This window comes from Tenrec ecaudatus, chromosome 4 (genome assembly GCF_050624435.1).
Source record: "Tenrec ecaudatus isolate mTenEca1 chromosome 4, mTenEca1.hap1, whole genome shotgun sequence".
NCBI lineage: Eukaryota > Metazoa > Chordata > Mammalia > Afrosoricida > Tenrecidae > Tenrec > Tenrec ecaudatus.
Genome location: NC_134533.1, coordinates 187,013,342 through 187,036,864, shown reverse-complemented (window position 1 = coordinate 187,036,864; position 23,523 = coordinate 187,013,342). Strand labels below are relative to the sequence as shown.

The 23,523-nt window shown below is 42.6% G+C and overlaps 1 protein-coding gene across 11 annotated transcripts in view; it reads right to left on the bottom strand.

Annotated features, from left to right (window-relative positions):
* Nucleotides 1–23,523, bottom strand: part of THRB (thyroid hormone receptor beta) — a 455,296-nt gene that overhangs the window by 76,051 nt on the left and 355,722 nt on the right. For 10 of the 11 annotated variants that reach the window (XM_075547153.1, XM_075547147.1, XM_075547155.1 and 7 more), the window contains one exon: nucleotides 16,651–16,896. The exons of the other annotated variant lie outside the window; for it this stretch is intronic. In XM_075547153.1, the coding sequence (XP_075403268.1) occupies nucleotides 16,651–16,896 (246 nt within the window). The remainder of the gene's footprint in view (nucleotides 1–16,650; nucleotides 16,897–23,523) is intronic. 11 annotated transcript variants of the gene reach the window in all.

Here is a 23,523-nt window from a genome sequence, read left to right as displayed (position 1 = left end):
GCTTCTATCTTACAGACAAGGAAACCGAGTCTCAGGAAATTTTAGTGACATCCCCAGGCCAGAAAGTTGGCAAGTGGTGACTTGTATGTAGGCTTATTTGCCTGAATTCCACATGTCTTCCCTCTTCACAACATACTGTGCCATTAAGAAGGTCACCTTTCCACATTTGGAAAGGTGATGCAATTATTTACATTTATGCTTATTCCTATATTGTCAAAAAGTCAATGTTCAAATTACAGATAAAAGCACAGTACTCATCTTTTGGATATTTTAACTATGGGTTCACAATAAGCATATAATAGATGCTTAATAATGAATGAGGTGGCTTTCTACTTCCACGAAGAGTTATAGTCTCAGAGACCCAAAGGGGCAGTTCTATCCTGTCCTATAGGGTCATTATGAGTCAGAATCGACATGATGGCAGTGAGTTTAAAAATAATTAATGAAAATGAATGAATGATAGTAGTTAATGGGACAGAAAGACCTTTTAATTGCAGTCCTTAACACTGGGACGTGGATATTGCAGGGATATAGTGAGTTGACAGATAGTGATTCTTCATGGTTTGTCATTTGTCCTCTTTGGGGAGTCCTGAAATGTAACCATCTCAGACAAGGAAATTTATGCTTTCAAAATATTATTAATCCTTGTTTAATATTTAGTTCATGAACTTCTTTCTGGCAGGTTGGGAAATAATATGCAGTCTGGTTTCAGCCAAAAGTCAACATTTGTTCCAATTAAATATCCGAGTAATGGGTTGTATGACCTGACGGTCTTGGATACTTTCAGTGCTATTTCAAGGGTTCTCTTCCAGCCATTTCCAATGAATGGAAAAATATTGGCTAATGGCTGGAGTTCTAGTGCAGTGTCTTGCCTATAAGAGGCGCCCAGGATAAAGACCAAGCATTTAATCTGACAATATTTCTGAGGCCAAAGACAAATCATAAAGTCTCCTTGGGTGAGCTAATCTGAAAAAAAAAAAAAGAGCTGAGGAACCAGACAAAGGAAAAGTGTATGTGCACGGAAATGACTATCCAATAGCACCTGTGAGGTTGTGAATGGAAGACGTAGATGGCAGACCGCAGTGAACCTTGCGGAGTTCTTTTCTTTTCTAAGCCAACAATGACACGCTTGCTCTTTTTCATGAATGAACAATCAATTCAAAAGTAAACCTTTAAAGACGCTCATTTAACTTGATGCGGCTCTAGCATCCTAGATTAGAAAACATACAGTAAAGTTTCATTTGAGGTAAAATTTCAATTAGTTGTTGCTGATTAAACTCATTTTCAACTCACAGTGACCCAGTGCGGCAGAGTTGACTTTTCCTGCAGGATTTCCTAGGCTGTAATCATTGCCAGGGCAGATTGCTAGGTCTTGTCTCCTTTGGAGCCCTTGGGTGGGTTTGACCCACCAACCTCTTGGTTAGCGTTTCAGTGCTCAACCATTACATTACTGGCTCAATAATAATGAGTCTGATGAGGTCTACTTCACAGTATCTTTATACCAAATGACTGATTGGGAGGTGGCTCCACTCATTTCAAGACTAAAATGGAAGAGCTAAGTTTCTCACACTTACACAATGACTAAGGGAAAGGGGAGAAGTTAAGATCACAATGCAGGCCCTTGAATTCCTCGTCTACAAATGTCCTTCCTTCCATTTCACCACAATGCTTTTCTGCATGGGAAATTATTGCAATGCATTGAAAGTTCTGGGAAGCAAATTCTGTGCTTCAGCACAAATTCTAAGATCAGTGTAATGACCTATTTGTTTTTTCAAGGACGTGCTTAATGTATTGCCATGGAATGTATTTATTTTGTTTCCCTCTGCCTCTTGAAAAAATGTTCTTCAATTTTGACAAATATTATTTCTAATTTGCATGACTATACACATTAATTTGCTTTTTGTATTTGTAAAATGGAAACACAAGTATATAAATATAAATTATAACAGGTAGAAACATTTTTCTTTCATTTACTGAGTTAAGGTTATTATTTCATTATGAGTCACACTGGTAAACTTGATTAAAAAAGGTAGTTGCTTGAGTGGAACATTTTAATATTTAACAGCTAAGGCATATTCTTTCTTAATGGCGGAATCATAAATCAAGGATTACTTTTAAAACAAATTTTCCTAATTATAGAAAAAATCAATAGGTCAACAGGTCAACAAGTCTTTATTTACTTCGCTTCTTCACATTTGAAAATGGCTAGTTCAAACACTAGACTCTGCCACTACTTAGAGAGTTCTCAAAGTATGTACCATTAGCTCACAAAAGGCTCCAGTCCTGTACTTTCACTTGAAATTAGTCTGAAGAATAACCGAAGGTGCAAAGTTCAAATGCAATTGGCATAATGTCGAGCTCACAGAGCCCGTGATGCACACTTGATGTTGGTGACAGCGAGTAGGATCTTAACAGCTTATTAGCAGGTGTCAGAGCAACTGTTGGTCCCTCTCCGTCTGAGCAATGAAGAATGAAGAAAATTCAAGCTGCATGAGAACATTCGTTCTCAGGGCTAAGGGACCATGTGAGCTCCAGCCTCACCAATCCTGAGAGGAGAGGAGGGAGAGAGGAGAGGAGAGGAGAGGAGAGGGGAGGGGAGGGGAGGAGAGGGGAGGAGAGGGGAGGAGAGGGGAGGAGAGGAGAGGAGAGGAGAGGGGAGGAGAGAAGAGCAGAGTTCACAGTGCTCTGTGATCAGTGTCGTCCTCTTTGAAAGGGAGCACATTAGGAGGTTCTGGATGGACTGGGAACAAGGATGGGCAAACCTCACAGTCATAAAAAGATGAGCCTTACTGGTCTAACAGAAAGTGGTGGAACCAGCTGAGACAATGGCCCATAGGACCACCCTTCTGGCCTGGATGTGACCTTGCCCTGTGGGTCAACATTCAGCCAAACAATAGGTAGACCAACCAGGTGAACAATAACACCATGGAGGTACCCACTCCATGGAATAGCCACCCATAGGAGAGTAAGAGGGTAGCATTTGCCCAGGGATATGGCTCAGAAGGCAGGAAGGGATGGGAAGGAAGGACAATGGAGATGGCAAACAGAAGGAGGAAGCAGGAAGCGCATTGTTGTGTTTCGTGGGATTACAAGCACGTCATGACATAAACGATACCTGGATTGTTAAATGGAAAACTCATTTGCTCCATGGACTCTCACCCGAACCACACTGAAAAAAAAAGTTCAAAATACTAATATATGCTACAACGTGTTCGCACCTCGAAAACAATATGCCAAGCGAAAGTCCTAGTCACAAAAGACCACACATGGCATGAGTTCATTTTTGTGAAGTGTTCAGAAAAGGCAAATCAGAGTAATAGTCCAGAGTAGCTAAGTGGTTGTCTAGAGATGGATACAGAAATGGGAATTAATTGCAAATCGCCTCAAAAAAGTTCCTTTTTGGGGCAAGGGAAATGGCCTCAAATAAGATTGTGGCAGTTGTTGCGCATTTCTGTAAATATGCCATCATCAAACTGTACATTTAAAATGGGAATTTTATGGTATGCAAATTATACATCAAAGAAGCTTTACAAAGATAGATGTGGGATTATAAATAGCTTGAGCTAATTAAACTGATTATCATAAAAATTAGAAGTTCACATCATTCATGTATCAATACGACAGATGATATTTTCCCAGATCCAGTGGAGGCTAAGTGACTAGAGGGAGACACGGACCGAGGTCAACAACTAAGACAAAGCAACCAAGGGAAACCAGTATCGTACACGCTGACTCCTTGCAAGGGAAAATGAGCTTCTTCTCCGGACAAATGCCAGCCAACAGAACTTTCCACATGGTGTGGTTCTCAATGGAGTTGCTTCCAATGTCAAGTTTGGACTCAAAGCTCTTTCAATATGTCAATTTGAAGAGATGCTGCATCTCCATTATCCTAGCATGCATGTGCACCCACAGAGATAAAGCAAATATGGCAAATGATTAACCATTGAAGAATCCAGGGGAGTTATTTGCATTGTTTTTGCAACCTTTAGGTAAATATGAGATAACTTCAAAATAAGCCATTAGAGAAATTTAAAGGTCTTCCTTAAAAGATCTCTTATGAAAACTTGTATGTCACTCAAACTTCGGGATATTTGATTGTCTGCCAAATCTCCTTTTCCAATTTAACCCTGAAACCCAGAAACGAACTCAAATTATATGGATATTTGTAGTAAAACTAGTAACATCAAATAGCCTTGAAGTTATGTAACAAAAGTTATTCATAGGGGAAGAACAGAAATATGGGTGAAGAGAGACAGCGGTTGGTGTAAGATATCAAAATAATATTTTATAATTTATCAAGGGTTCACGACGGTGGGCATGTGGGGGAAGGAGGGCAAAAAGAGGAGCTAATACCAAAGGCTCAAACAGAAAGGAAATGTTTAGAAAATGATGATGGCAATATATGTACAAATGTGCTCGATACAATTGATGTATGGATTGTTACAAGAGCTGTAAGAGGCCCCAATAAAATGATTTAAAAAAAGAAGACAAGTGAGTCATGTACAGGAACGTACCATATCTTTCTCGTCTTTTTTTAGTGGTTATTACCGGGCTTATCTTCTTGATATGGCAAAGTTTTAAAAAATCAGAATGGTCATTCATTTCCTTTCTTGTGGGAGGTAGAAGTTTCATATGTGTCATGATCACTTCAAAGGAAAGTTATGAATGAACATGTCTTGCACAACTAGGAGGGTTAACAAGAAAGCATTAGGCCCGCTGTGGGATCATACATATTAAGTGGGTTGATACCAGGCAGATACCCGTTTCCTTGGAAACCCATCCAACTGAAACTGCTTCAGGGATTAGCATGCAGACACCCCCCACCTCCCCAAAGGGCAGAATCGTCTTCTGCTTACACAGTTTTGACCTTTAGTTTTATGCTGTCGGCTTATAATAATAAGTTCTTTCTAGAGCTAGGCAAACAGAGACCTAAATGTGTCTTTTTATTATTTTTGTGGCTTGGCTTACAGTACTTTGACTTTTACAGCTTCATTTTAAGGGGTAGCTCTGGGTACTTGGGCAAAATCGGAATATTGCCACGTAGGGTAATGAAATATCAACGCCCCCACAATATTCTAACTCAAATGCTGAGCGGCTTCATAATATAAATATCTGAGGTAACCAGTCGTGTTTGCAGTGCCATTCCAGATTTTAAGAGACAATAAAGTTTAATAAAGTAGGCTCCTTGAATAAGCCAATACTGGCTCTAATGCTTCACTCAAGAGAATTCTGTTTGAGGTGAACCCCATGGAATGACCATGATCGACTTCTGACTCTCACCAGAACAAAGAATAAAACCACTCTCCTAAATATGACACACTTCTTGCGGAATAAAAAAAAGTTTTTTATTGTTTTATTGCAAATTTGCTTACTACTTGGTTTCAGTTTTTAAACATTGAGTTGGACATTTGTATCTAAAACTCATCATTAGAATTTGCCATTGTGATGATTAAAGGTCATGTGTCAACCATAATGATCAGTGAGTTGGAATATCTGATGTAGTCTTTCCCATGGTGAGATCTGATGCAATGTAATCACTTCCATGATGAGAACTACTCTTAGCAAATAATCAATTTAAAGAGAGCTTCCTTGGGGTTGTGGCTTGCTTCTAATTGATACAGACTTTATGATAAACCTTAACTGCTATTTGTTAACTTTTAATTCTGCATCTGGTTCAATACCATCTGACTTCTGGTTCTTTGGTCTTGAGCCAGTGATCCGCTGCATTTGCCTACCAATCCTGAGAGTTATTTGCCTCTGCAGCTTCTGAGCCAGAAGTCGGTAATCTTAGCTGCCAGCCTGGGATTCATTTGCCTCTGCAACTAGCAGGTTGCCGTCTGACCCTCTGATCTTGCTTTTTCAGCCCCTGCAGCTATGTGAACTAAGAGAGGCCTCCAGCCTGACATCTGACCCACACCTCTGGAATTTGCCAGCGTCTACAATGGTGTGACATAAATATGTCTCTATATACGTACGTAAATTGGTTTTACTTCTCTTTAGAGTCTAGTCTAAGACAACCAGTGAATAGAGTAATTGGAAAGAGAAGTCAGCCTGGTGTCCAGGTAGGTTATAAAAAGAAACAAAACAAAACACCAAAGTCACCGATATTGCATTAATCCTAACTCATAGACTCTAAAGGAGTAGGTAGAACTGCCTCTTGTGGGTTTCCAAGACTGTAACTATAACCGGAGTAGAAAGCCTCATTTTTCTCCTGCAGAGCCGCTGGTGGTTTTGCCACCAAGGCTCCTAGTTTATAGTACAGCCAAATAACCGCTCCCCCCCCCCCCAATCCTTCCTTTATCTTCATAGCGATTCTCACAATGGTTTCTATGCTTGAGCCCGAAAGAGCCGGAAGAGTCCTCCGTTCCCAGAGGAAGAGCTCCTGGAGAGAAAAACTAGACACTGAACGGGACAGTGGAAGGCAACTGATTTTCCAGTTTCACTTAGAGACGACAGTAAACATTTATAAGGAATGTAACTCCGGTTTGGGGAACCTTAACCATCATGAACTACTAATTTGATGTATTATGTTCTCCTGTCTTATCTGAGCATAATTTTAAAAAAATCTTAAAGTTTATTTAAAAAGATTCTATTTGTTCTGTTGTTGTTGAGAATATACACGGACACCAATTCACCAATTCCACAGTCACTATCTAGTGACATTGATTACCATTCTCCTCCTTTTCTGAGCCGCTCCTCCCTCCCTCCAAAGCATCAATCCACTGCCCCCCCTAAGGTTCCTACAATCTTTGAAGTTACTTTTGACTCTTTGATCCCATATCGACAGTTCTTAAAATAGTCTGATGCTCAAGACACACTGTTGGCTTTACCAGTTAAGCTAAACTATTACTTGGTTTTAAGAAGACCGGAGGAGATATTTTTTGGTGTAAGGCTTAAAGATAGTCTCTGGGTCGTGGTTCCAGGAGTTCATCGACCCTCCTGGCCTCCAGATAATCTGAGGTCTAGACTGCAGTCCCCCTTTTGTTTCGGATCCCTCTATCACCTGCTTCATCACAATGTCCAGTCGTAAGAGCCTGGCATCGTGCAGTTCTGGTATGATGGCGAAGGAGAAGTCAGTCATGGAAGCAATTAGTTACCCCTTCTGTATAGTTCTCCTTTTCCTCATCGCTTTCTTCCTCTTCGGAGACAGGAAAACAGACGCCGGTGTGGTCTGGATGGCTGCTGGCTCGCTGGCACACGGCTCTACTCTGCACACATGTGATGGCACCTGGTCACAGCAGCCTTCTTTGGTCACATGGCACAGTTTGCATCCTTTTCCTCTCCTCCACGTTAGCTGATGATGTTTATTTTTTGCCTTCTTGCGTTTTCCTTCTGTCTGCCCAGATCTATTCCTGGGGTACGGAGCAGGCTGGATGGAAGGGCTGGTCCAAGAGCTCAAGCTTTTGAATCCTCTACCACCTACAGTGTTCGTTCACCTGAAGATGTCCTTGCGTTTTACTTAAGGACGGAGACAGCAATCATCTACTGAAAATGCGAATGTCTGATTTGAAGGATTATAATGTACACAGTGACTTGGCTTTAGGCTTCTTATGTTTAGCACACTTTGCTATTTTGGTAAATGGGAATTGTACATCATTTCAAAGGGTCATCATTGATTTGATTCATTTTTTTTCTTCCTTATGAAAAGTCCGAGTTAATCATCTACCTCTTTACTGACATGAGGTATCATGTAAAAAATTACTTCAACTTGTCTAAATCATGGGGACTGGTTTAATAAATCATGGTACATTTATCAGCAAGAAAGATCTACAGCCAATAAAGTCAGTTTTAGAGGAATATTTATGGCATGGAAAAATATTCATGATGTGTTATTAAGCATAAAAGCTGGTTAAAATGACATGTCTAGTTTGTTTTTAGAAAAATTCCATTTTAAGAAATATTCTGATAAAAGATTTAAATATCATCTAAATATTTTGGGGAAACAATTAAAAAAATTATGACCACATAGGGCTTTTATAATCAGAGACATAACAAAAATATTTGGACTGTTTTATCTGATCTTCCTGAGTATCTGAGATTAAAGTTTCTTGTTATTAAACAATGAACTGACCGAGAGACATTTCAGTGAGTTCCCCAGATCATAGCTATCCAGTTACTGATGTAAACAGGGAGCTGGGATCAGGCCTTGCCTTGCTTCACCCCCTAAGTCAGTATTTTGGGAAAGTCCCTGGTCTACATCAAGGGCGGGCTAGAGACAGCTCTGGGGGTCCAGACAGCTGCCTGGAACCAGAGCTGCTCAAGAGGATGAGCCTCGTAAGAATGCAGGGGCTCATTGCTTCCTTCACCACGCTTTACTGTGACACCTTTATCTCCAGTGACCATCTCATGTAGGTGAGTATGGAGCAGCGCCCTGCTATCAGAACTAAATAATCTTGGATTGGGGCTAGAGTTCAGTGGGGGCCCAGAGTGAATCTGCTTGTCCTTGGGATATGCATGACTCAGGTTTACTGTGGCGGCTGTATTAGGACAAATTCAAAACCCCACTAAAACCAGCTACCCCAACACCAGCAACAAACCAACCAGTAGACAACAAAAGACAAACAAACAAACAAAAATAAGCAAACTAAAGGCAGGAAAACAAAACTCTACAGGAACAGTAAAGCAAAACCTTGTCAACCAATTCCTCCAGGGTATAAGGCGATTGCACTTGTACCATCAAGTTTTCCAATCACACATCACTCTAGACCCTGTAGGTATGAGGAGCCCATGCAAATACAGTTCCACCTTGAGCTGCAACCCCTGAGCTGATGTTCCACATAGTTCGATCTCTCACTCGATTGCACATGGGGTTTTGTGCCAAGGGGGAATTTCCTGGATCAGTTCTTCCAAGTTCAAATCCCCACCCAACAGCTCAAAACCTGTCCTGTCATCACAAAGGGGGTGTTGAGGTACTAAATAGAGGGTCAGGGGTCTTAAAGGCTTGTATTTAAATAAGCCGTCATCTAAGGGAGGAGTCAACTAAGCCCATATGGAAGAAGTATACCAGCTTGGGTGATCCAAAGATGACAATAATAAAATTCAAATATGACAAAGGGAAAAGTATTAGAGCTAAAATTGTGAACATCCAATTTGTGGAAGGTTGTGGTGGACAGTGGGGGCCCCAAACCCATCTGCAGAGTACCTAGTCTGATTAAGTCACTGGCAGACCCCCTCTAGCCACAGGCAAGGGTCTCAAACAGCTTGACTATCAGATAGAGATCATTGTGATCGTGATTATATTGGATCGAACTTGATACTTGGTCAGTCGACCTCCCTCTTGACCCAACCTGAAATTGTTCTAGGTGCAAGTATTTCATGCTTGTTCCATGACAGAACGTTCTTCCCTGGCCTTCGAAATACAGATGGTTGTCTTTTCTTTCTTACTCATCATCTGTATTTTTATCTTTGTATTATTTTATCCTTACCACTTTGTTTCAGTTTTCTGACCTTTAAAAATATTGATGGTAGTCCTTTTTTCGTACTCATTTTTTGGTATTTTTATCTTTACATTACTATTGTTTTATCCTTACCATGACATTTCATTTTTGTTATTTATTGTTTGTTTGGTTTACCAGTTTGTGAATCATGGAAGGAGTGGATGCATAGAGATAATCACTGATGCAAGGGTTTGTAGGGGATGTGTGTGTGTGCGTGTGAGCAAGATGGGGAGGATGAGGGGATTTGGGGAGGAAACAGTGATGGTGGGAGGGGAGTGAGCACTAGAATGGAAGGTGATTACACAACTCATTTCAAAGGCAATTTAATTATGGGGTGGGGAAAAGAAAATGTTCTGAAATTGATTGTGGTCATGATTGTACAAATTCTTGATATGACTGAACTATTGATTTATGTGATATGTGGATTAAGTTCCAATGAAACTGTTTAAAAAAGGTAAGAAGAGTGCAGGTGAGTGGCAGGCCCCAGTTAGCAGTGTGGACCTTTGAAATACTCCGAGCCCAGAGGGCTGGGCCATCAGACAGCGTGGTTAACCAGACCCTCCATCTCTATGGGGCACACTCTCAATGGCTGAGGCCACGTTCTGGTTCAGAATAAAGAAACCATCTTAATTTTACATTCAGGGTTGAGTTACCTTATATTCCGATGTACACCAGGGGGCTTCCAAAATCGATGGAAAAATCCTATTTCCCTTTAATTCCAAATTCCATATGGAAATCTTATTATCTTTTAAGGTTTTAAGGGCCCCCTTGAATAGTATTTTATTTGGGTTTCTAACATGCCGCATTGTGGTATTCTGTGCAATGGCGGTTGTTGTGAGGTGCTGTTGAGGGAGATCTGACTCACAGCACCCCCACAGGCAACAGAATGAAACGCCCCTGGTCCTGGGCCAGCCTCACACTTGAGCCCACGGTTGCAGTCACGGTGTTCATTTATTGGGTTAAGGGCCTTCTACTTTACCAAGCACGATGTCGTGAGAGCTCCTACAATGCTTACTACAATCCGTACACATGATGTCCTTTCCTAGGAACTGGCCTCACCTGACAACATGTCCAAAGTATGTCAGACAGTCTCACCATCCTGGCTTCTAGGGAGCTTCCTTGCGGTACTTCTTCCAAGATAGATTATGCCGTCGTATTTGTATATAATTAATTTAACTAGTCTCTGTGCTATTAGGTAGCCTTCAGCTCCCACCGTTCTGAGATCAGAAGGCTAGATGGTGACCCCCATGAACGGGATCGCATGAAGAGATCCCTAATACAGTATGAGAAAAACCGTGAACCCAAACCCCAAATCACGGAAAGGCTCAGGCTTATGGGTCGGATCGCTACTGGTGGGATCCCAAGACTATCCTGTTAGTCCTGCTTCAGGACTGCGACACAGCTCACCACTGTGGCTCGATTTTTCAGCCAAAGACTAGGTCTACAAACGAAACGAACACTAGAAAGGTCCACACGCCTTCACACAAGCAATGAATTGAAATCACAAAGGCAGCATTTCTCTAAGGACCACGTGCAAAAGGCAGGAAGTATTAGGAAAGAAATCTTTCCTAACAGGAATGGAAACAGGAAAGATAGGGAGGAACGAGGATGAAGGATATTACATTGTGGAGATTCCAATCTATGACATGAAATAACATGTGCATGAATTGTTGAATGGACGACTGATTTGCTCTAAACCTCCACTCCATTCACAACAGAGAGATTTAAAAAAAAAGATAAGACAGGCCTAAGGATGGAGCCTTTGTGGTTGGTTAAGGTAACTGAACGGCTGGTCGTTTCAACCCATTAGCCTCTCCTTGGGAGAAGATGGAACCGTCTGCTACCATAAAGGGTTGACAGCCTTGGAAACCCGATCGAGCAATTCAACTCCATCATCTGGAGTTGGTCTGAGTCAGAATTAACTCAGCGGACAGTGAGTTTGGTTGTGTTGGTTGGAGAAGAGACCAGCGAAGAATGATATGGCCTCAGGCGCAATCTCTCTGCCATCGTAGCGTCAATGACAACGTATAGTGATGCCACAGGACCGAGCAGAACAGCCCCTGCGAGTTTTTCAGATGGCAAATCTTCATGGGAGGAGAAAGCCTCATCTTTCTCCCATAGACCAACTGGTGGTTCTGAACTGCTGACTGTACGGCTAGCAGCGCACAGCCACCGAGCTCTCAGGTAGCACTGGAATGGGGGGGGGTCACATTCCTGGAGCACCCACTAGGTGTCAGACCCTTTCCTACACTAACCACTTAGGCCTTTTCTCAGCCCCTTTCCTAAGGCCAGGTTTCCAATGTCACGAGCAAGGGTGGTTCAAATTTAGATCCCTGGGCCCATCTTCAGAGCTTCCACCTGCATAGATTTGGAGTGGAACTGGACAGCTTGTGTCTTGCTCGCTCCTGGTGCGGCCAGTGGTGCGGGCTGGGGGGGCCACACTTTCAGCAGTGCTGCAGCCTCATCTCAGGGTCTGCAAAGGGAGGCCATGAGGTGGGGGGGAGCATGATCCTCGAGGCTGAGAAAAGAGGCAAAATTGTGGCACAAATGCCAGGCAGGTGCAGTGTGAGGATGGGGGATGGAGGTGGGGTGGTCTTGGAAAGACAAGGAATTCCTTGCATCCCATGGAAGAGCCTGTGGAGCCAGAAGAATATGGAATTGTGGTCCCTGCCAGAGAGTGTAAGGGCTCAGAAGTTACTAGCAACTGGATTCATCTTTCTAGAATGACTACCTTTTGGGAGTTTGCGATAGGCAGATTAAATATGCAGAATTAACTCAATGGACTGAATAAAAGTCATATTGAGATAAAAATAAGAAGCAAAATTGGAATCAGGTGGAAAATAAAATAAGCTTACAGAAAAAATCAAACATTTAAGATATATTATATATATTATGATTCTCTAACTGAGGTGATGGGAATTTTTAAATTAATCTATTATGAATTAACAGGTTTTATTTCAAAGGACTCTTCTCCCCCCACACCCACCCACCCCCGGCCAAAGGCTACTGTGGCTCTGCTCACATATGTGTGGTTGCCAGGAACATGGATAAGACCCAACGGCTCAGTAACCTGCTCAGTCATGGAGATGAACCCACAGACCAGGCTTTTGCTGCCAGTGGCAATGTCAAAGTAGAAACCCACACCAGATCCATTGCCTCTGAGTGGATTTCAACTCATAGCAAACCTATAGGACAGAAATCAAGTGGGGAAATCTGCTTCAAAAGACCTCTCTAAAGTGTTTCAAAGCAAGGATGTTACTTGAGGACCAAGGTGTGACTGACCCAAGCCATGGTATTTTCAATCGCCTCAGACGCACGTCAAAGCTGAACACTGAGAAAGGAAGGCTGAAGAAGAATCCATACATTCGAGCCGATGGAGAATATTGGAAGTACCCTGGACGGTCAAAAACCAAACAAATCTCTCTTAGAAGTATAGACAGGCTGGTCCTTAGAGGCAAGGACGGTGAGACGTTGTCTCAGGTGCTTTGAACGTGCTGTCAGGAGAGACTGTTCCCTGTAGCAGAACGCAGTGCTTGGTATAGGAAACAGCAGGGCAGGGAACAAGAGGAAGACCGTCAACAAGATAGATGGACGCCGGGGCTGCACTGACATAGAACACTGTTGAGGATGGCCTAGCACTGGGCAGTGTTTCACTCCTTAGTACGCACGGTCGCTATGAGCTGGAAATGACTCGATGGCACCTAACACAACCACAATCACAACACGGGCCCATAGGGTTGCCCAGCCCTGGTGGTGCAGTGGTTAAGTGCTGCACTGCGATCTGCAAGGCTGACAGTTCGAGTTTCAGAAACTCACAGGGGCAGTTCCACCCTGACCTGTAGCGTCGCTGTGAGTCGGGCAGAGACTCCAGGGCAGTGGGAATCTTCACAGAAGCAGGCTGAGGAGCAGCTGGGGGGCTCAGGCAGTGACGTCTCTGTTAGCAGCGGAGTACTTAACTGCCGCGCTACCAGGGCCTCTTCTGTGCTCCCGCAGTTTCCTCTTGGTTTCTGTACGTGCATCGTCTGTGCGGTTGCAAAGGCTGCTGGTTGCAGACCATACTAGACTGGCTGCATTTCCGACCAGGGAGATGGGCTGAGCTTGCACCTCAAATCAACCAACTTGCTCTTTGGGAACTTGCAAAGCAGAATTCACCTGTTGTGGGCTTTCTTTTTGGGTTTTCAACGATTCCATTGTCCGACCTTGGAATGGGGTTAGTTGGCTATCATCATGCTGGTCTTGCTGAGTTTAATTCTTGCTTGGGTGTCAAGGACGAAGTGCTGTGTATAGGCAAACCCAACCAATTGTCATCCGACTTATAGTAACCCCTTGTGTTTCAGAGCAGAACAATGTGCCACAGGTTTTCTTAGTGTCTGACAGCTTTGGGAAGTAGATTTCCAGGCCTTTCTTCGGAGCTGTCTTTCAGAGTACTTTAACCACCAAGCTAGGCACCAATTTGTGCCACCCCGGGGCTGCCATACACAGTGGACTTTCAGTAAACACTGATGAAATGAATGCATGGGATTGTAGCCCATGGTTGAGTTATCAATCATGCTTGGCTCTATAGACAGAACCAGTCAGGAAGTAACTGCCCAGCAGAGATGCACATTCAAATAGAGCTCTCCTCGCACAGTGATTCTGTAGAGGCAGCAGACACAACAAGCAGAGAGGAAGGACCAGAAGTCAACTCCAAGAAGAAAAAGCAATGAATAATATGGCTTCCATGGCCTGATTGGTGCCCGACTAAAGAGAGGCGCCCGATTGTGGGTGAATAGTGAATTTTGAATGAAGTTAAGCTTAAGGAGTTCTGGAACTTTATGATCACATGATTTCTTGGTGGTATTGGTATATGTGTGTGATGGACCCAGGCAACTGTCTCCTACCCTTCTCAAGGTAAAACCCGGTGTTTCCTTTGGGAACCGCAAGAGAGTTTGTCAATAGAGATGGTCTTGGCTCCCAACCCAAGGGCGGTGGTTCTAAACCACCCAGAGAAATCTTGGAAGAAGGGCCTTCTGGCCCATTTCCAGGTGACCACAGCCATTGAAAATGGCAAGAAGGCTCCACTCTCTAACATACGAGGTCCCCATATGTTGGAATCACAGAATGGCAATGGTTTTAGTTTTCTTTTTCATATTAGAATTTTGAGTGTTGAATAATTTAATTCAGTGTTTTCATTAAATAATTCTCTTTCTGCCAAAGAGAGGGCTGAATGAAGCATGAATTTCTAACTCTAACCTCAGGGAGTTGTCACGACTGACCCCATACTCAGCTGTCATCCTCTTCTGGCATCTTTCCTTACTAGATGTACAGCACAATCCAAGGAATTCAAGGACTTAGTACCGCACAGTTAATTATTAGAGGAAAAAATGACAGCTGCCATTTAGAAAGTACTCATCTGTGGGCTACTGCACGACACACATGATCTCAGTGAAATGTATCAACAATGCTATAAATGTATCAACAATGCAGTTTGCTCAGGGACAGAAAGTGGGGGTGGGGGGTTAGGATTATAAAAAATGCACTGGACCCTGAAATTTGTAATTTTAGTCACTTCACTGTGCGTAAGGTTTTGGCTCTAGGTAGCGACTGCTTCAACCCGCTTTAAGGTGCTCCAACAACCTGCAAAGTGTGCAATGATGGGAACTGTAGGTAGCCTGAGACGTCTTGCCAATGAAGGATACAGACATAGCTGGATTCCATGACTGATTGAATTCAGGTAGCTATTGTGAATGAATCACACTTGGTGTATAAGGTTCTTTGGCTATGAGAACATTAGGGTTTCTTGTTGACATTTTCATAGGGAACTGAGAAGTTGATTTTGGTACTAACTAATAAAATTTGAAGAGACATATAATCTGCTCACAGATATGAAGGTTAAATTATAGGTGTATATTTCACACACACACACACACACACACACACACACACTTCCTACAGCCTGACTCCCCACAAACATTTTGCTCCTTTTCTAAATATTCCTACAAATGTCTAATATCTCTTAACTTCTAAATATGAGAGACAGTGCAATTCTAAATCTTTCCAAAGGGAATGCCTAGTTTTGACTGGACTCAAAGTACTATTTTGCTATTATTTTTGGATAATGCTGTTTTCAACCAAAACATCAGTACATTCAACATCCCAGGTCACTTAGCAGTTTCAAAGTGCTTTAGAAATGCTTCCATAAGATTGAAAGGGTCACCTCGCTCAAAAGAGGGAGAAATATAATCGTGTATTTATGGATGAGCTAGAAGAGTTTGTAGAAGCCCTTCATATACAGGAGTCTTTGTAAACGTTCATTGATTTTTCTTGCTTTATGAATGCCAGATTTTTCAAATACGCAATTTCAAGCTACCTCCTGAGGTTTTTGTTTTTTTTAAAAATGATGAGTCAAAATTCTTAAAGAGGAACCAAAAAGCCCTGTTTTGTTTTTCTAAACGTGAACTCGGAATAGAATGAGCATGGAGATTGGGAAGTTACAAGAACACAGACATCTGAAAACACAAATTGATTTAAGAAGCAAAGATTCTGGGGCGCCCTAAGACAATAAAGCGATCAGCAGAGAGACAGCTGTCGGGTGGAGGCGACCTGAGGTGATGACCAGTTAAATCTAATGCAATCAGGAACTTAGGCCAATTTAATTTTTTTTTCTTAATGAGGTGACAACCTCATAACCCCATAATCTCTCCTTTCAGGATGATGACACAGGATTTAACGAGTCCAAGAAAACAACTTTTGAGTATGAATTGTCTATTTAGGTTAGAGGTAAGCATTGGGATCTCATCTGCTGGCCCAGTTGGGGAAGGAACTGTGCACTTGAGACTTGTACACACATGCACACACGTGCGCACACACATGTGCACACCCACCCATACTTCTAAGCCAGTAGTTACATAATGATGGCCATGTCTGCTTCTACTCAGATTCCAAAATAGACCTAAAATCCAAACTAGCAACCCTTCGACTAATTAGAGAAATCAAAACATCTTCTTCTCCCATTCTCCAACGCAATGCGAAACAGAGAGAAACCACTTTTCTTTAAACCCACGTACTCCTTGAGGCTGCAAAGAAGATGTAGGAACAGAGAAGCCATGGAGTAAACACATGGACACGATACACTGGAATAAACGGACATGGAGCACACGGTCACAATGGTTTTCTTGGTTTTTGGTTTATCCTTGTGGAAACACCTGGTAGGGGCTAATAAGAATCTGGTTACCTTTGCATTTCTTCTCTTCGGAGTGGAAGGCTTGGCCACTCGAGACGCTCTGGTCGTCCAGATGGAATATGGAGCTAGTCCACGTGGCCTGGATGAGCCGTGGAGACGACTGTTCATCTTTCAGGGCGCTACGTCTCTCTGCGTGGTTCTTCCTGTGTAGGCAGCCTTCCGACATAACTCCTAGCTTCCAGTCGTAGTCTCGGTCTGGACAAGGCTGCGGTTTGTCCCAGGCTGGAAGGCCATTTTCTGGAGGGTTGAAAAACACGAGAGGACGAACTGTGGGCATTGTCAAGATTTGGTTGCGATGCCGAGATTTGGAAGGCAAGTTGTTTCTCAGTTCTTTTGGGCGGACAGTATTCACATGCACCTCCACTTGACGGGCAGTGATAAGATGCAGACTTTGCCAGCCTCGGGCGTTTAGCCACGACAGTCGGATTGCCTGCCAGGGTAATCAACACCCCCCCCTTTATTTTTAGTGCCTAGGAAGATGCAAATTCTGCCATGGCAAGCCTGTGCATATGCCAGTCTCACTTCCACCGCAGTGGCCCAGGATCAAGTTCACATCAATTTATGGGGCTGCTTAGATGACCGTTTGAGGTCTTGAGGGTCAACGCTGGTCAAGAACAGTTTTTAGATGCTAAGGACACAGCACCTCCAGGGCCCAGCCTTGTCTGACTTGGGTTTTATCACCGGCTGACCCGAGGGACACCCTGCAACTTAGTGGAACATGTTCACGTGACCCCAGGGACTCTATTCTCGCCACCACACTCTACTCCTGATGGCCACGGGAAAAAGAATGGATCTGAGGAAGAGAAAACGGTTTCCTCAATGTCGTCCTCAATCGTCAACGAGATCAGATGAAGAAATGCAGCTAGTGTTTTATTTGTGGGAGGAAATTAAGAGCCCGAATGACAGACTGCGAAGCCCCAAGTCTCTTTGGTTGGGGTATCAGGCAATTGATTATGTGTGCATATATCTTTCTATTTAACGCATCGATACTTGAGGGCAAGAACTTCAGAAAATGGCAAGGGCTGGGGGGAGAAGGAATCCTACAGTTAAAACTTCCCACGAGTCTTTCCTGGTGGCAAATTTCATCTCTTTGAATGTCTTTACATAGATATAAAGTAATGTAAAAGTGAATCAGCTCGCTGTCTTGCTCACACACAGAGTTACATGCCATCATGTCAATTCTGGCCCACAGCAATCCTGCAGGACAGAGCACGACTGCACCATAGGGATTTCTAGGTGGGGCTCTTGATGCGAATAAATTGCCAGGTCTTTCCTCCCAAAGCGCTCCTGGTGGGTTTGAACCACTGACCTTTGGTTAGTAGTCCAGAATTTAACTATCGTACCACCAGAACTCCTTAATAGATGATACATATGTGTGTATGTACACATAAATACATGTATGTATTTGAATGCATCATGTACATATCAAAGAAAACCATAAGCCGTCTGGTCATATAAATGAGGGGGCTTCAAAATATTTGTAGTAAAATAGAATGAAAAGATAATTGATTTTTTCTATGAATTTTTGAAGCCCTATGACATTCCTAGACATTCCTAGGCTCCTGTTTCTTAAAATTAGAAAACAACGTATTAGGAGTACAGTCCTGATTTTTAGTGATCTTATACAATACATGAGCAGCCAAAGCTCACATGGGCTTTTCTTTGATGTGGAAATCACCACAGGAGAATGACCTTTCCTATCTCTGGTGCTTAGAGAGTGAAGCTTATCCCATCTGGGCTCAATGCAGGGGGACTTAAAGTTCCTTTCCAACTTTCAAAATTATTTTAGAATTATTTGACACAGGGGATAAAAATGCCTTAGGTTTGTGTAAGCACTCTCTCTCTAGCTGTCAGACATCTCTAACGGGTGTTGGGAAGATGGTCTCTCTCTGTCATTTTTGCTCCGCCTGGGACTTCAGGCTGCTTTGTGAAAATTCCACTGCCCACGCCCTCTGGCTTCCCTCCAGGAGAGGATGGGGACAGCAGTGCCACCACAAGAGCAGCAGCAAAGGAGTAATGAACACATGGCTTCTTTGTCATCGAGAATGGAAATGCTGCGCTTTGAAATAGCTTAAGGTAATAAGTCCCCTCGGGATGTAATCACCGATGATACTTAGGGACCAAAGACCAAACTCCCTACCATGGACTGGATGCTGACTCCGAGTGACCTTGTAGGACAGGGTAGAACCGCTCTTGTGACTTTCCTTGACTTAACGGTTTACGGAAGTTGAAAGCCCCATCTTTCTCCCTGAGAGTGGCTGGTGGTTTTGAACGGCCAGCCTTTCGGCTCACAGCTCAACACGTAATGGCTATGTCCTCAGAAGTTGGCTCTGTGGAATATGCTGTGCTGGGCATGGTTATCTGGTCTGTTATGTAAATGTGGGTTGTTCTCTTCAGAGTTTGTATTCAATGTCCGCTCTTCTCTTCAATCCTCCATCTTTCTGCCAGGCCACGTGCTGGCACAATGATAAGCCCTTATTCTCATACAGAGCCTGGTGGGACAGTGGTTAAGCACTTGGCCACTAACCAAAGGGTTGGTAATTCCAAACCATCCACTGCTCTCTGGGGGGAAGTTGCGGTGGTCTGCTTGGTAAAGGTTCTCAACCTGTGGGTCAAGACCCCTTGGGGGGTCAAAAGACTCTTTTGCAGGGGTCACCCCACTCATTACAGTATCAAAATGACAGTGATGAAGTAGCAATGATAATAATTATATGGTTGGGGGGTCACCACCACATGAGGAACTGTATGAAAGGTCACGGCATGAGGAAGGTGGAGAACCGCTGCCCTATGGAGGCAGTTCTAATCTGTTCTATAGGGTTGCTATGGGTCAGAATCTCCTCTGTAAGAACAGGTTTGGTTAATTTTGGTTGTTCTCACTTTCCATGAAAAGAAAACAGAAGGCTGCAATCTTGGGAGAGCATACTATATTTCAAGTAACACACATCTATGGATCTCTCATGTCAAGGATCTTTTACCCAGGAAGGTCAGAGGTTTTCACTGGTAAAAGGTCAACACAATCGAGCTCAAGTGACCACAAGGGCTAATTTTTTTATACACCTCCACAAAGGCTAATTTCAAACCCAAAGAGTTTCATCGTATTTATAAAGACCTGAAAAACGCACCCATGCTTGTATTATTATTATTTCTGTATTAACCCATAGGCCTAAGGAACAAATTGAAGGTTAGGGGGAAAAAACAGAAATACTTCTTAGGCTCTAATGCTTTTATATGGCCCCAGAGGATATTTAGATTGTAATTCAAAAATTCATTTTCAGGGGACTCCCCCAATCTCGGCCAATTGTATCCTGTAAAATCCCATTCGAATGAATGTTAAAGCACCTACACGGTTTTGTAAAGAATCCAACATTTCGTGTTTCCGTAGCAATTCTCAAACTTGATATTAACTCCCCTCCTGGCCCAACAAATGAGGAACTAAAATCAGTCTGGGTGGTGACTGTTCCCCAGTGGAGGGGACAGTGAACAAGGCTTGGCTAAGAGACGCTGAGAGGGATTCTGTCACCAAGGGAAAATTCCCCCAAAGCTCAGTCTCTTAAAGCCTGCTTAGCATATCCCCTGGGCCAGCCAGAGGTGGGTTTCTTCTAAGCAAGAGCGGTTACGTTTGGGGTCGGATAGTATTGCTTCTACTTCCCTAAGAAAAGCCTCTTGAGATGGTTTGGGAAATGGACTCCATTCATGGGAGGCCTTTATAAGCTCATAATTACTGTCTGTAATTACATTCATGATAATGATATTCAGCTACTTAATTGGCAGGTTTATTGGTTGGGGCACTTCTGGGAAACCTGGGGACTGAGACGTCCCAGGTGGGTCATGAGAAAACTCCGTTGGGATTTATTGAAGGAGGATTCTTGATTCTCTCTTTCCATGAGCAGGAAGGCACAGACAATTCCTGTTCCATTCGCCGAGGCATGTGGTATCCCCGGATCCTTACATTCAGCCTACTAGGGTTTCTGGGGTTGGTGGGTACGATCCCAAATCCTCCCAATACATCCGATACGCAGTAATGGTTCCTAGGGCTTTTAGATACTGAGATTTCTAAGTTTTTTTGCCTATAACATTTGGTTTCCCAACAAGTCAAATCAATGGGGGTAGTTCTTTTCCAAAGTACTACAATTCTGAAGGCTTAGGTAAGTTCTCAAACTTTTCTGGGTATAAAATCAGCTCATCATCTGAGGAGGATTGAAGTAGAATGAGCCCTATAGATTCATAATTTTACTAAGCTCTCCAGGTGATTTTGATACGCAATAGAGTTTGAGATCCAGAGGGTCAAGGGACAAATCTAAGGTTAGGAAAAAAATTAGTAAAGTTTGGTATAAATCCTTCTTAGGCGCTAGTGCTTTTATGCAGTCTCAGAGTATATTTATATTATAATTCAACAACTCATCAGTGTTGTGGGGGTCCAGTTCATGAAGCACTAAAAGTCAGATGTAATATTTTAGATTGTAGGTATGGATTAAATAACGGTTTACTTTTAAAAGCCTATTGTTTTGAGTAGTATTTGGAGGCACAATACATCCAGTAGTTGAATTGCTTTTTCTTCCTTTCTACAAAGGGGATTTCAAATATGATGTTCTTCGTATGACCCGTTTTTTCTTTATTGGATCCCAGTTAAAATCTGGGTTTTAATATCTCACATGGTACACAATAAGACAATCGATCAATTTAACTGCTGAATTATAGTGGAAATTGTTGAATAAAAGAGTCAAAGAAAATTGCTACTTGGAAGAGGACATCTCAATGGCTACTAAAATGGTCAGACACACCCTGGACTGTGTGATTCTGGTGACTGCCTTTTGCATTTGGTGACCATAATTCTCATGGCTCGGAACAGCCTCACACTGATCTAATGGGTTCTTTTGTGAAAGAGAAACAGATGTATAAATCTCATTTATGTAACTGTCTACATCCCATCCCAGGAAATGTCAACAAAGATGACAGAAATCAATCTGTCCATCAAGGGAGGATTACATTAAAGTACTCAAGTATTTCAGAAAATAAATGGGAGCTAATATCTTAGAAAACAGTCAAGGCCAAGGTAGTAGATGTGCCTAAGTGGCCAGAGAGGGTCAGTCAAGTCGACTGGGACTGCACGGCATTCGTAGGGGCGCTCAGTTTGGATCCTGAACATATTCTGCATCGGTGAGATTTGATAATATAGTCTGCTACCCTAAGGAGTTGGTAGAATTCTCTTTGTATAGCACCTATAGTCTACTAGGTATCACCTATCCTCCTGCAGAGAGCAAGTGAATTCTGACTCAGAGTGGCCCTGCAGCCCAAAGTAGAACGCACCAGAGGGTTTCCAAGGATGTACATCTTTCCAGAACCAGGCAGCCTCAACCCTTTTCACAGATGGAGAGTTTGAAGAACCAATCATTCTGTAAGCAACTTAACACTTAACCCATTGTGCCACCAGGGATCCTTGTATTATGTACGTGAGGGGCTACAGAAAGTTCCTAGAAAAATGGAATGAAAAGTTAATGGAATTTTTTCTAGGAACGTTTTGAAGCTTCCTTATAAGGTTTCTTGTTTCCACTATATTATTATTATTATTATTATTATTATTTTACTTCAACCTATCACATAAGCTTTCAAACTGACTTTTTTTTCTATAGTCAGGTAGGGAAGGAGACTAAATTATGGTGGAGCACTTACTAACTAAGTGCCAGGCATTGAGCTAGGCACACTAACTAGGCACATGTTCATGAGCATCCGGGGAGGTGCTTACTTGATTGACAAGGAGCCAAAAATGCAGAGAAGTCCTTCAACGGCTCTTTAGGACTGCTCACTGATAGGTTCTCGTTATTTGGCCTAGTGTGTTGAGGGACATTTAAACTATAAATATCATCGGATTAAGGCTTTGCTAGTTCTTTATAATATATAAATATTATATCTATCTATCTATCTCCAGATATACTGTCTCATTCAGTTCTCTCAATTACTGACTTTTATTCATAGCTGGGTTCCCTTTCGATCTCAGTCTCCTATAATACACTGCCCACATAGCAACCAAACCAAACTTTAAAAACAATATCAATCAGAGCATACTATTCTACTGTTTAAAAATATTCCGATGAGTTCCCAATGGTATTAGGATAAAGCCCAAGGTCCTTATCTAGGCCACAGAGTGTCTTCGCTATTTGGCTGGTTACCTCTTTCATTGCACCTGGTGCTCTGACCTCCCCACCCTGCCCCCCCAACTTGGGCGTTTTTTCTTGCCTTTTAACACAAAGTTCATTCTTTCCACAGGGTCTTTGCAGAAGTTCTTCCTATGTCTGGAGTACCTCGTTCTACACTCTCACATAACCATCACCCTGTCATTTAAACTTCAAAGCAGCCTTTCCTGACCACTAAATATGAAGTTGCCCCCCAATTATTTTCATCACATCACCCTACTTTCTATCCTCATACCTACTGCCACTTTCTCGCCCATTCTCACTAGACCTTGCTTGGAATTACCAATATCCATCTTACTTTTCATGGGTGTTGAATTTTCCCGTTTCAAGAAAACAGTGGGTTGAACTATCAGTGAAAAATCATGGAAAAGGACAAACTAGTTGAACTCTGTCAGGCGCTGGAGGAGGAGCGTGGAGAGAGGAGGCTGGACGAGCTGTGCCTGACTCTCAGGCGTTTCATTCAATGCATGAAAGATCTAATCTGGGGAAATTCACTTCCTCACTCTGAACATCAGTTAAAAGAATATTTGTAAAAGGACAATATCTCTCATGGAAAATTTCTAAGAGAAACAGAAATAGTGTATGTGAACCAATAGAGAGGTAACGATCTAATCTGCATTGGGCACTTCAATATCAGGTACATGACCACATATTTCTCTTTCTACCCAAAGAG